The sequence below is a fragment of the Gymnogyps californianus genome, unplaced genomic scaffold (genome assembly GCF_018139145.2).
Source record: "Gymnogyps californianus isolate 813 unplaced genomic scaffold, ASM1813914v2 HiC_scaffold_32, whole genome shotgun sequence".
NCBI lineage: Eukaryota > Metazoa > Chordata > Aves > Accipitriformes > Cathartidae > Gymnogyps > Gymnogyps californianus.
This window is the reverse complement of record NW_026114202.1, coordinates 1,893,309-1,907,156: the sequence shown is the minus strand read 5'-3', so window position 1 is coordinate 1,907,156 and position 13,848 is coordinate 1,893,309. Positions and strand designations below refer to the sequence as shown.

At 51.0% G+C, this 13,848-nt stretch overlaps 1 protein-coding gene across 1 annotated transcript; it reads right to left on the bottom strand.

The window, feature by feature from the left end:
- Positions 1-3,639: 3,639 nt before the first annotated feature.
- Positions 3,640-5,201, bottom strand: LOC127028368 (exendin-3-like). The gene is made up of 4 exons (XM_050914071.1): positions 5,101-5,201; positions 4,178-4,330; positions 3,986-4,054; positions 3,640-3,700 (listed from the first exon to the last, which is right to left on the bottom strand). The coding sequence occupies exons 1-4, from the start codon at positions 5,199-5,201 to the stop codon at positions 3,640-3,642; spliced, it is 384 nt and encodes a 127-aa protein (XP_050770028.1).
- Between the last annotated feature and the right edge of the window lie 8,647 nt (positions 5,202-13,848).

Sequence of the window (13,848 nt, the reverse complement as noted above, 5' to 3'; positions counted from 1 at the left end):
TGTTCCTCCACTTTCCTTCCTTTTACCTCCCTCCTTTAAACTCTGTGTAGTTTTTTTGTTCACCCCTGTCCTTGCAAAGTCTCTTCTCTGGCAGGGTGGGATGAGCCGGGAGGAAAGTGGGAAGATGCCTTTTCCTTCTCCCTTCCCCTGCCGCTTTGCAGGAAGAAGCTGTTAAGCAGAGATGGTTCTCGCGCTCTCTTCACCTTCTGGGGGGTCGTTGGGCTGCGGTGTCACCCCAGACACATGCGGTCGAGCCTGGGAGGAGAGGACAACCCGGCAGAAAAGGTCCCCTTGCAGCCCTCCACCTTGCTGTGGGCTCAGCACGTGTTCCAGGCTCTTGGTGTCTGCAGCCGGTGCCCCGTGCCCAGCTGGGACGGGTGCACGAACCCTCCTGCCGTCGGCTTGTCCCGTCCGCTGCGGGAGCCTTTTCGTGCATCAAACCAAGCCCAAATGACAGCGGCAAGTTGTTGCTCCTTGCAGACGGGTGGGGAAAAGAAAAGATAAACTTGCTCTGTGAAGCTGAAAGCGGCGCATCACCGAGCAGGGCCAAAATCGGACGGCTTTTACGGGACGGGGTTTTGCAAACTGCGGTTTGGCTGGTGCCAGCGTGGCATGGTGACTGTCAGAGGGGGAGGAGACTGGTTCAGCTCTTCAAAAAGGAGGGGGAGGCAAAAAAGAAAAAGGCTTGGAGGAAGGGAAAGGTGCAAAGCCTGGGTTTTCTTGCTGCTATTCCTCCGTGAGGCCCATGCACGTCCCGTCCACGCTGCCTTCCTGTGCCCGGCTCTGAGCATGGGACTGCGCTTGCCGCTCCGACGTGCCGTCTCTCCCTCCCCAGAGAGAAAAGGTCCCGGTGGAGGGGAGCCCTGATCTCTCCACCGTTTGGAAAATAAACTTTAATTCCTGCGGAGGTATGAGCATTAAGCCAGTGAACCGCAATGGGTGCAGAGCTGGGTGGTTGTGGTACCGGTCCTATTACTGCCCTGCCCCTAAAATGGGATTATTGGGCTTCTAATATAGGACAATTTTGTTTTTCCCTTTTTGTTTTCCTCTGTGTAAGAGGGGAGAGCCGGGCTGGACTCGGCTCCCTCCTGGCAGGGCCCAGGGCCAGGGGCTGGGATTGTTTTCAGCACGTGCCTGGCATCTCCCCAGCTTAGAAAGAAAGAAAGAAACCCACCCCGGACGGAAAACGGGGCCGGTTTTAATGAAGAGCAGGCTGGGTCCAGCTCCGTGGGGTCTGCATCTCCCCTGCCCTCAGGGGGGCTGCGAAATGTTGGCAGCTGCCTTGGCAATTGCTTAGTTCAAAAGCAAACCAGGCCTCCTCGGCGTGCCCCAGCGCGGCCGTCTGCTCCATTTGAAGCTTTGTTTTCGCTATTTACAGGGCTAGAATTTTTTTCTTTATTTTAATATTTTTAATTAAATGAAAGCTGAGGTCTTGCTTAATAATGTGGCTCTGGGCCATCTAAAAGGTAGTTGTAACCCCCCGGGCTGGCTGTGGGACCCAGCGCTGCGGCTGCCTGCCCCCTTTATACACCCTAAACCCATGGACGGCTCCTTATTTTTGGGAAGATTTAATATTTCCTTCTGCAGAGGAAAATTATTTTGGGGGGAAAATCCTCTGAAAGGTGTTCCTGGAGTTGCTTTAGGACTAAAGAAAGAAATATCTTTGAAGTGGCCCGTGATGCTTTAATTGGCAGCAAACCCCCTTCTCATCGATGCGGGATGGGTGCTGGGTGTTTTCCTCATCTTTGGTGCCTTAAAAGAGCTCCCCGAATCTCCCGTGGGCCCCTTCAAAAAGTTTCCTAAAATGAAGTGCGTGGGAATCCCTGAGGGGGGGGGGGAAGATGTAAAAAGGTAATAAATATGGTGCTGGCACACTTTTTTTTTTTTTAATTCTTTTATTTTTCCCCCAGTGTGCTACATGTAGAAATACCGAAATTATTTTTGTTTTGGAGATGCTGAAATATATTTATTTTATTGTAAGAGATGATCTAGTTTGGAAACGCTCCGTGTTGTAAATAAAACTGAGGGGGAAAAAAAATCCACCAAGCAAATCCGTGTTGTTTATCACTTTGAATCCATGTGGGTTTGTGGTGTGGTTGGGTTTGTTTTTTTTTTTTTTGCTTTGTTTTTTTTTAAGTTTGATTTATTTTGGGTTCATTCTCTGGAACTCAAATAACAGAAATCCATGTCGCCGTCTCGTGGGTCCCGTCTGTGAAGCGTCGCTGTTGACTGACGGGTTCCGCCCGCCAGAGCTGTCTCTGTCTTTGATTTTTCTGTTGTCGCCCATTGAACGTAACGGGAAAATCGTACAATAAAAGTCTCGTTTGTCTCACTGTGCGGCTCCGAAGTCTTTTGAAGGGTGGAGAGGAGTCGGAGGCCTCTCTGGAGCTTTTGAAGGGGGGGTTGGAGGTGATGGGGGAGTGGGCAGCGCTGCTCTGGGGGAAATCCATCTCCCTGGGCTTTGGGTCAGGAACCAGCTGGTTGGGGAAAGACTTGGAATTAGTGGGTTTGGGGTTTTATTTTTTTAAATTTTTAAAATGACTTATTTTTTCAAATTTTATTTTAAAATTGTTTTAGTTTTTTAAGTTTTAGTTCTTTAAGTTTTAGTTTTTAAAGTTTTTTTAAGTTTAGGTTTTTAAGTTTTTTAAGTTTTAGTTTTTTAAGTTTTAGTTTTGTTTTTTAAGTTTTAGTTTTTTAAGTGTTATTATTTCTCTGTGCAAGTAATTGCAATGAGCTCTGCGTTGCAGGAGGGAGGGGACAGCAGTGTCACACGTGTCACCTCTGCCAGAGCCGGGGGTGGACAGGGAGTTCAGAAACGGGACTGGGGGGATGAAGATGCCGGCGCAAGAAAGAAATCCCCTCACCCAGAGCGAGCAGTTCCTCCTCCCTGCGTTGTTCTTTCGGGTTTTTTTTGTTTGTTGGACCACTTGCAATACAATTCATTAGAATTAAATTAAATCCAAGGAAGTTCTAGTTATTTTTCATATAGTCGTTTGTTGGTTTTTTTAATTTCTTTCAAAATCCCCTCTGGCCCAGGTCTGTGGGGTCAGGCAGGCGCATCCTGCTTGCCCTTTTATCTAAAAATCGAGGAATTGAGAGAAAACCAGGGCACCTGAGCGAAGCTGGGGTTGGAGCCCAGCGCCTCGAAATCCCTGGGACCAGCGGCGCACGGGATCCCGATGGGAGGCTCAGAAGGGTTGGAGATGTCGGAAACCAGCTGCTGGATTTAGCAAAGGTTTTATTAGGATTTAGGGAAAGCTGCAGGATCTGCAGCGTCGCGGGAGCGGTTACAGAGAAAAAGAAGCCGGAGAAATCCAGGTTTGAAGGGAAGGCTGATCCGTGGGTGCAAACTTTAGGAGGAGGTGACTGGGAAACACCGAACGGGTTAGCACGGCTGCGTGTGATGGGTAAATCCTTCCCGTGGAGCGTCCGATCGCTGCCATGGAGGGGTCCAACATCCCCAGGCTGATGCTGCTGGAAAGCCGATGCCTTGATATGCCATTTAATTGTACCTTAAAAAGTAACAAACAAACCAACACCAAACAGCTTCACGGAATAGAAACTCCCCCTAAAATCAGTTTAGGAGCTTTGAAAGAGCGGCGCTGATTTCCTCGTTTGCAAAGGAGCAACCGCTTTGCTTCAACGAGACCGAAACAGGATAATATCCCCTATAAATGCAAATGATCCCACCACGTTAACCCTGAAATGAAGTGTAAAATGTCAGAACAAAGCATGGTGAGAACAAAACAGCCTCATCCCATCGTAAACTATTAAATCTCCCCGCAAATAGCTTAATTTTACTTGTCTTATTTTATTGCAAATAAACACCAGAGAACCCACGTGTGCCACCAAAAATGAGAAGCAGCATCAGGCGTAGGGAGCCGCGCTCTGCCTTTGCACCGAAACCACCGATCTGTGTCTACGTTTTAAAATTACGCATTTATTTGGTTTTAATTCACCGTGTTTGCCGTTTGGGATGACTTACGCGAGCAGTGGGAACATGGCCGGTAAGGGGACGCTGCGGGGCTCCTCCTTCAGGTGCCTCTTCGTGGAGCTGCCAAAAATAAGAAAACACCCAGGAGAAAACTAGAACTGCATTATCGATCGGGATCAGGGGCTCGTAGCGTGGTGGGAGGTTCCTTCCCAGCATGGTCCCGTTCCCCTCTCCCCTTTTTACCTGTACCGCTTGGTGTTGATGAGCCAGTGCACAAAGTCCTTGGCCTTCATCTTGTCCAGGTAGCGGGTGAAGTCGCTGGTGAAGGTGCCTTCCGAGTGTCGCTTGATGTTGGATGCGAAGCTTCCGGCGCTTTGCGACTCATACGACTGCCATCTGCTCGGAAGAGAAGGATGGGGGAAGAAAATGTGGTTTAATGCACATCATGGCGTGGGGACCCTGCACCCTTCCTGCGTGAGGTCCCCAGGGCAGGGGCTGTGTCCTGTAAAGTACTTTGCTGTGTCCTGTAAAGTGCTTTACTGTGTGGAGCATCCTCCAGAAAAGCTATAATAATACATAAAAATAATTTTCAGTTTCAGGGGGTTCTACCAAGCCTGGCCAGGGTTGTTCCTGACATCAAATAATGCAAGATCCTATCCTATATTATTTGCCCTACGTCTTGCTCGGCTGCGGTGAGTTCGTGCCTCCACCCTGGTCCCTGCTTGCCGCTCCTGGGAGGGAGCATGGCACCGCCCCGAGGTTTGGATCAACCTCCTCCAGCTCCAGGATGGAGAGCTGATGTTGGGGTTCATGGCAGAAGGTCCCAAAGGGTTTTCCTCCCACGCGGCCGCTGGTGCGGAGTGGGGCTCAGCACCCTGCCCAAAGCATCGCCCCGTCCTGACTCTGCTCTGCCGCGTCCCTGTGCAGCCCGTCTCTGGTCTGACACAGCCGAGAAGTCCTGCGGGGAGACATGGCAATGTCCCTGCGTGGGCTGCTAGAGAGCCAGGAGGGAGCTTGTCCGGATCAATACAAAAGAAACAGGAACATTGCAATAGCCCCGGAGCCGGGAGAGCCGGCAGCAACGGTAACGGAGAGGGCTGAGCTGCTGCGACAGCGCCTGCCCGCGCCGGCCGTCTCCCCGGGCCAGCTCCACCAACGCCCCGTACCTGGACGTGTCATCCAAGTCCTCGGGGCCCATCTGCCACCCTGCCGGGATCAGCACGGCAAACGCCAGCCCGGAGAGGTACAGCCACCGGATGATCTGCATTTGTTTTTCTGGAGAAGGCAGAAGTCGAGATAGAAATGTCCAGGGCTGCAATCGCCATTGATCCCCCCAGCCCCGGCCGGAGCCCTGGCAGCGTGGCACGGGACAGAACCCGCATGAGACAACCTCCTTCCCGGGTGTCTTGGCAGCACTTTGATGGGCACATGTGAAAATCGCGTCCTCACAATTCCCTGTCGGCACGTCTGCCATTGCTTAGGCGCAGGCTCACAGCCGCAAGAATGGGTTTGTATAATCTAAAGACATAATTTATTGCAATAAACTTTATCACGACCCTCCCCTTTTCTACCTAGGAGCAATATTTCTATCTTCAGCTTATCACCAGAGTGCTGGAGAACTTTCCTGACCATAAGCTGCTCAGAAAAGCAGCTTTCAGAGGAGTTGATTAATTAGAGTTTTAAATTTCTTATCTTTGCTGGATGCCTTAGCAGTTCAGGGCCACCCCCCCCCCCCCCTTTATTTGCTGAAAATCAGACTTTTGGTTGCCTATCACCAAGCACTTTCATTAGTCTGGTTTAATTTCTTCAGAGATTGGTAGTAAAGAAGGGAGGAAAAGGCGCTTACCTTCTGCAAAGACAACCGTTCCCCTAAAAGCAAGATCCTATTTTCCTCCTTCAAGCTGGTTGTGGCTAAACTCTTCTCCTTACCGGTGCTTTTAAGCTTGTTAGCAGGATGCTAAAAGCTGACAGGTAGGTCATCGGTACTCCTGGTTTTAGTCGGATGGGTCATGATGAATCATTACAGGATTTTTTAAGTGGGGCTGTTGCAAAAAATATAGTTGTTGCCATATTTTTCAGCTTACGCCTTCAGCGAGGGTTTTTGTTGTTGTTGTTGCTGCTGTTTCTCTTACCTTTTCTATTTTTTTCCACTTCTTGGACCAAAGGAGTGACCTATTGGTTTCCTCCTTTCAGGTGAGATGGCCCCTTATTGCCACAGTGCATCTTGCATGGAGAAATGATTTCTCTGCCCGCAGGGCTGCCCTTTCAAAACCTTTTGTTTGAGTTAAAAAACATTAAGGAAAAAAGCAAGAGCGAAAATGCAAAAGCAGCATTTGGGTACCTAAGCACTTGCTGCTGTTTCTGCAGTGTAAAATTCGAGTTACAGCTCATCAGCTGGACAGACACCACTTTTGATCCAAGCCTGGTTTTCTCCCCCAAGGCCAGATCTGAAACCGGGGCCGTTCACCATCATTTCTTCGATTTGGGGATGACAGGAGGCACCGTGGGCGGCTGCAGATCTGGGTCAGTGCTTTTCCCCGTGGGACATCCAGGCTCAGCCCAGGAGCTGGAGGAACATCTGGAACTCATCAGGCCAAGGACAATAGCTTTGCAGGGGCGTCTCCAGAGAACTGGGCTCATTTTTTTAAATCCTTGAGTCCAGCGAAGGAAAAAAGGCTTGAGCAGAGCAAAACTGAAGGTAGCCCTAAAGAACCGGATCCATCCCTGGAGGAGAGGGTGCTGACAGCTCCAGGTGGACACGGAGCAAAGCCCTCAGCTCCCTGAAGACGCTGGGAGGTCAGATGAGCTTTTGAGGGCTGCTTATTCAGAGGATTGGTGGCAGGCTGCATTTCTGGGGTAGTTTTGAGATATTTGGGGAACTCTTGGCTAAGGAATCTCTATGGTTGAGTGCTCAGGGGACGAAATGTGCCCTTTTCACAGCTGCATGGTCAATGGGCAGAGAAAAGCAAGCCTTAGGAAGCTGGGCCATGTTTCTCCCTCGCCCAACACCAACCACCAGAAGAGACGAGGGCTCCAAGCCCTGATTTCTCCGCCACTTACTGTCCTCTCCTCCTAGGACCTTTCTTCTCACAGTTGGGTAATTATTATTATTCTACCAAAGAGATTTCTGTAATTATTGTCACTGTCAAAATATGGCTGGTGTTCAGGGGACACTCATCTTGAAGAGCCTTTTAATTAGGGCCAGCAATGGCCTTATGAGAAAGCCTGACATCAGAGAAGGAAGGTAGGAGACTAATTAGCTCAACCTTCAGAGGAGAGGTCCAGATCTCCTACCCATCACTTGGATGGGATATTTATTAATGCCACCATATTAGCTCACCATGACATCGTTTGCGATGTCCCCCTGGCCCAGGAAGGCAGATGAGCTATCTACAGCGTTGGGGGGCTCAGGAAAAGAGAAATTCAGCTCAGCCAGCGCAGTGCGTGTCACGTTGCTTCTTGGTTTTCTTAAGCGTGGCTCCCAGTGTCAGAGTGGGTTGGAGAAATGTCCTACAGGACACTTTCTCCACTGTCCGCGGGTGATGTTCTCTGGCCCCTTGGGACGCGATGGTCTCCCCTTCCCAAGTGTCCTCTGCGGTCTTCCCCTTTCCACCTGGGTTGAGTTGCTGGTGGCTCTCCTACCCTGGAGGACCACACCATGGGGGGTGTGAACCTGTGTTTTAAGATGCACGTGCAGATCTGGGTTTTGTCCCATTTTATGACTTGGAGAGGTTTTTATGGACAGCAGGTGGCAGCCTTCCTCTGCCCGTCCTTCCTCTGCCCGTCCTTCCCCTGCTCATCCTTCCCTGCCCATCCTTCCTCTTCCCGTCCTTCCCCTGCCCGTCCTTCCTCTGCCCGTCCTTCCCCTGCTCATCCTTCCTCTGCCCGTCCTTCCCTGCCCGTCCTTCCTCTGCCCGTCCTTCCCCTGCCCGTCCTTCCTCTGCCCGTCCTTCCTCTGCCCGTCCTTCCTCTGCCCGTCCTTCCCTGCTCATCCTTCCTCTGCCTGTCTTTCCCCTGCCTGTCCTTCCTCTGCCTGCCCTTCAGCTGCCTCGCAGCCACCTCCTCATTGCTCGGCGGCTCCCAAGCCACCCGGTCTGTCCCTGCAAGGACCGAAGCGAAGTGATGTCCCTCTCTTTGGGGGTGGAAGACCCCAGGCTGGGGGATGCTGTTGGTGGCAGCACGGTGATGCCACAGCCCAGTTGGGTTGGTTTTGGTTCAAATCCTTGCTTGGTGTGCGTCTTTGGAGAAGCACCTTTGAGGACACAGGAGCATCCTGCACTGATGGAGCATGAACCAGAGAAGCTGATAAGGGAAAACTCCTGGACTGTACTCCATGTCCACCAACGCTTAGATAAACTCATCCATACCCCATCCAAGCTTTGCTGCATTTTCCCATCAGGTCGCACCAGGACCGGCTGTGTGGCTGGCCTGCCCACCTCTGCCAGTCTTGGTCTCTGCAGGCATGGGGAGAGGCAGGAGGAGCCAGGCTGCTCTGATGGGGATGGTGGGCAGTGGCCTTGCTGGGCTGTCCAAAATCAGGCTGGAAACAAGAGGAGTTTATGCTTAAGCCTGCTCTTACATTATAACGCAGACCTGCCGAGCCTCATTCTGCCACCAGCCAGCTCCTGCTTTGGGGCTCGATCTCCCTGCCTGGTGCGACGGGGTCAGGCCGGCATGCCTTGATGCCTTGATGCCTCAATGCAACAGCCTGAGGGCAACCACAAAGTCACCACAGATACATCAAACTGCTCCAATACTACTGTCCTGCAGCTGCAGGTGCAGTCAAACCAAGTGATGGTTAATTTTGGAGGGATTTACTGCAAGCAAGGAGCAATAAAGGCTTTGATTTCTCCTTCTTGGGTCCTCTGCAAAGAGACCTTCATTTCCCACAGAGCTACATTTCAGGTCTAACCCAGCGCAAGAGAGCAGGGGATGGAAAAACCTTCCCCTGTGTGTCCCCTCCAACCGCAGCTCAGAGCCCGGTGCTCTCCACTCTCGTTTCCCCAATGGCTGAAGGTGTTTGTGGCTGCCTCCCTCCCCGCCACAACTGGAGGCAATTTTATACCCGTGCGTCAGAGCATGCTGCCTCTCGCTGGCAGTGGCTACTGCCAAGGCATAACTGGGCAGAGAAAGACCTTCTTGGGTCAGTGGTTTAACCAGGAACACCTCCTTCAGGGTGATGCTGAGTGCGTGGTTTCAGTTTCTTTTGGGCTTTTTTCCTGTGTTTTGCTTTACAGGTGTTTGAAAGCAAAGGGAGGGCCATTAAAGAAAGACATTCTGCGTTCCCAGCAAGGTATTTTGGCAGCTCTGAAGGGATGTGGATTATTTTCCTGCCTCTTTTCCCCTTTGTGCATGCTTTTTAAGGCAGGAAACAGTATCTGCCTTCGATGCTGCAGAGTCGAGGGCCCGCAGCCTCCTGGCTTGTGCTCGTGGCTGACCCTTGATGCCAGGGAGGAAGAGTGTGGTGGGATGCAGAGATGGTGCCGAGCTATGCGGCAGGCTGCGACGAGCTCATTTGGAGCCATGAGCCCTTAAGAGTAGGGGTCAATGCCACATAGCCCTTCCTGAAATCAAGCTCAGGCTGCATCTACCCCGTGGGGGATCTCTATTTTTGATGAATCTATTACTTTTCTCCCTTTGCTGTTGACATAGAAGGAAACTGGGTGAGATCCCTCTGCCCCCAGCTCCCATCGCTCTCCTGTCCCTGAGTACCTTTCATGAGTGCTAAATGTCCGTGATACACGCACGGCAAGGCAAGCTGTTGGGTGCCAAGGACATGCTTCCCACATGGGAAACTTGAACGTGAGGCTGGAGAAGTGGAAGTGGTTTCATTAGTAGACGGTGGGACGAGAAACCAGCTTGCACCCATGCCGGGCTGGGAGATGGGTGAGCTAATGGAGAATTGCAGGCAAAATGCATTGGGGTCAAGCATGGGGCTCTCACATTTGGGATCTGGATGCCTGGTGGGTATCCGGCTGTGCTGATGCTGCTGCAAGAGTGTCCCTGCTCCTCCTCATCAGTGGGAGCCGCTGGTCATGGGGGATCACGTGAAGGTCAGATTAGAGGCTCTGTCCTTTCACCTGGGTTAACTAGTGCCTTTTACCTCCTTCGGCTAAAACCCCAGCGATCAGCCTCAGCAGGTGGAGCAGGATGCGGGACCCCTGCCCGAGCCCTTGCCGCCTCCACAGCCTGGTGCTCAGTCCCTCCATGGTCTTCAGCCCTGCAAGCCTGCCGTCCCTCCTGCTCCCTGACCCTCCTTGGCTGTCCCTTGCTCCCGCGTGCTCTCAGCGTGATGCTCTGCGGCGAAGGTGGGTGCTTCCCTGTTGCTTTTGGAGGCGAGCGGTTGCTGTGAGCTGTGCCAGGTGCTATTAGGTGGTTTTGAGCAAGCTGTGGGTGCGCTGAGCAGGCTCGGTCCCTCGGGGCACCCTGGCCCTGCACCAAGCGATTGCTGGCTTGTGCTGGGGCCCTGTGGGAGCTGAACTGGGGCAGCTCTGGGCAAGCAAAGCTGCGAGCTTGTGGGGAGCTCCCGGGGTGATGCCCATGGGGTTGGGTGGCTGTGGGAAGGTTTGGCTCGACACCTCGATGGTTATGTGCCTGCAGCCTGCCAAAATCCTGATTTAGGGTTAGGGTGGTTTTTTTTTTTAACTACCCTTCTTTATTTGACACAAAGGGAGATGGTGGTTAATGGTTTATTTCTGCTAAATGTCCCCTTGGCTTTGAAACGTGGAAAACTTTGTCAGGTTTATTTTTTTACCTGCCTCTTCTTCCTGCCCATAATGCTATAAAAATCTTATAGACCCTAATGAGACAAGTTACCATTGTGCATGGGCTAAAAAGTCCTCAGTAGAGTCTGGAGCAAATGTGGTAGAGGTTTTAATTTCACCCTCTTGATTTCTATGGGCCCTTAGCAGGCTTGTGTGTGATTAAATAACTCCTGACTCCTTAGCTTTGCAAAAAAATCCCCTATTAAAGACCTTCTTTGGCTGTTTGCAGTGGCTTTTAGTTTGGCAGCAATCATTGGTAACCGGCTGATGAAACCTGATCATGCCATAAATCAAAACTTCTTCACATTCAAATGCAACAATTAATCCTGGGTGTGTTGGTGCAATTAGATGACCAATTATGCCTCAAGATTCACTTGCTTGTTTATATAGAGAAGCTATGTTTGCTCAGCCAGGGATGTTTGGCTATGGTTTTCAATCTACCCCAGGGGATGTCGAATGATAAACTCGGGGAGTTGCACCCTGCTGCAGCTGCAGAATTCGGACCCTTTGGCCTCAGCTCGTTCACCTGGAGACTGAAAGTTTGTCTGCTCGCTTGCACCGACTGTATTTTGGCTCACTTGAATTGTCTGGGCTCTCCTTTTTCCAAGACGTTAATGCAGAACTTATTCTTGCAATGCTCAAGCCTTGTACAGGAGGATTTGAGCCCTCCCCGATTGGGACAGGGGTTGCCTTCGGACCTGCAGCTCCCATGCCCAGGTAGAAAGACTCCTAGCAGTCGTGGGTACCTGATTTGACTGCTCTGGTCCAGTTTTGAGACTGCAGGGCTGGTGCTGAACAGCAACGGCACAAGCTGAAAACCCAGCAGCTAATCTGGTGACAGACGTTTGCTCCTGATGATCCTGGTGCCGTGGGATGTCTCATGTACAGACAGTCTTGGAGTGTGCCTTGATGTGGGTGGATGCACTCTGCGGTGGGGAAGTCTTATCAATGCAACAAGGCGTTGTTTTGCTTGAACCCCTGAAAAGTTGGGGTGGCTGCTGGAGCAAAGGTGTGTTCTTCAGCTGCATTGCTGTTTCCATGAAAAAAATGAGTATTTGGGGGTTGAACGATACAGAAGAGATGAGTAAACTCAAGCACAGGCTCTCATTCTTGCAGGGGTGCTGCCTGCAGAGAGGGAGAGCTGAGCTCTGCTGGTTAATGATGTGGTTCAGCTGTGGTTTTTAGCTCAAAACCCAAAGCAAAATCCTAACACAGACAACGTGGCAGAAATCCAGGACAAAGAGGTATCGATAAAAAGGCTGCTGATGTCACTAGTGCTAGTCAGTGCATATTTACACACTCGACTTAAATAAAGGCTTTATCCACTGATTAACTGTTCTTAAGGGATTTCTTTGTGAAACACCCATAGACGTTTTCTTATCTACTTGGAACAAAATAAGCTGATAGCATTTTATATCCCTTTCCCTTATGATGGTGATTGGTGCTGATAACAGCTATCGTAATTCCTATGGACTCTGATCTCTAAGTGTGGGGCAATGGCTCTTGATGAGAAAGCAATTGGCTGTTTGGATAAGTAGCTTAAAAAATAAGGAGTTTTTTAAGAGTGGAGAAAGGGCTCATTTTCTCTAGCTGATGCTGCTTTGGCAGGCAAACAACTGCTCTGTCACCAAATAAATACAGCTCCTGGGAATGAGGGAAAAATCCTGACTGTTAAACGTCGAAAGAATTGTTGGGGAAGGGGAATTGATTTTTCTTTATTTGCGGTTTTTTTAAAAAGGCAAATTGTATGGGACATTTTAAGTTTGTTTTCATCCGTTTTTTTCCAGGCTGCACAAGAAGGCATTATATCAACCTGCAGCTGCACCTTGCTTGTGGGCAAAAGAGCTCTTGCTGTCTTGCCAAACAGGATTAATGTCAAGCCGGCAGAGAAGGGCCTGTATCCTGGAGAACGCATGCCAGAGAACTTGTTTTATTTTGTTGGTTAGTGTTTATTCTTTAGAGTTTTTTTCTGAGCTGAACCGGTTCCCAGACCTCGTGCCCAGCCCTGCAGTTTTGCTGCATGGGAAGGGTCCTCGAGGACTCGTCCTCCCTTGCTCCTGTGCATCCTGATGCTGGTTGGAGGCAATAAGCTTGGGGACCTCTTGTTTTGGAGTAAACCAGCCCAAATCCTGAGCGTGCATCTCCCCTGGGTGGGAGCTCGGACAGTTCAGAGGCCTCCACTGGGCTGCGGTTTAACAAAGCTGTGTTTAATCCCCTCCTTGGTTGCTAAATCCTTGCATCCTCCTTGCTCTCGGCAGCTGTGCCTGGGAAACCCTCCTGGCTCCAGAGCTGACCTTTCCCAACAAAGCACCTTTGTCGGGCAGACCTCAGGGCTGCGGCGTTGCTTTTTTATTTTCGCTTCTTATTACTCTTTTTTATTATTGATGTCACCACCCAGCAGCACAAGGATCCATTATATGAGCCGCCATTGGACTTTGCTTGTTTGCAGGAAGGTGATTAAGAACAAACGGGCAGTGGCAGGCTGTATCCTGGAAAGCGGAGGCCAAAAGTTTGAGCAAGAGGAAACCTGGCAGCAGAAAGGCAGCCCTGATCCAGCCGGCGCTGAGCCTGCAGTCCCCGTGTGCTGGGGAGGGAGGGAGGGAGGGAGGGAACCTTCTTTTCCCATGGGGTGCTGTGGCTGATCTTTGAGAAGGGGTGGGTGGAAGCGAGAGTGGGCTTTTTTTTCCCCCTCAGGTGGATCTGTTCTGGTGAGGGTTTTCCTGGTCCCCTGTCTGTTCTCCGTGGAGCATCCCAGCAGAGGGCCACAAGAGCAAGAGATGCCCCAGGCACCCATTGCTCTCCCATGGGTGCTGCTCTAGAGCACCCATGCTTGGTGCCAGGGCACAGGCCGCAGCACCCCTGTCTCCTTCTGGTCCCCCACCTTGGGGCACCTGCTAATAACTCCCAACTCTGCTGGGCTTTAAAGAGGCATTTTTGGGGCTGTAGGAGGGTGTTGAGGTGGGAACAGAGACAGCATGCAAATCTACTCTTGCCCTCCCTGGTCTCTGGACATCTTCTGCCCTTCTTCTCTTTAATTGCATGGTTTATTTGGGGGCAACACTCACCTTATCCTGTATTTCCATGTATTATGGTGCTGCATCTCCCCACGTCTGCCCATGCACACAGCGGGGTCTTGGTGCACTGCAGCGA

What these genes read in the sequence shown, in the direction of transcription:
- LOC127028368 (XM_050914071.1), bottom strand. Translation starts at nt 5,201, where the DNA reads ATGCAGATCATCCGGTGGCTGTACCTCTCCGGGCTGGCGTTTGCCGTG. An exon ending in ATCAACACCAAGCGGTACAG is followed by an intron (nt 4,055 to 4,177) that starts GTAAAAAGGGGA and finishes TATTTTTGGCAG; the next exon opens with CTCCACGAAGAGGCACCTGA. An exon ending in GCCATGTTCCCACTGCTCGC is followed by an intron (nt 3,701 to 3,985) that starts GTAAGTCATCCC and finishes ACTTCATTTCAG; the next exon opens with GGTTAACGTGGTGGGATCAT.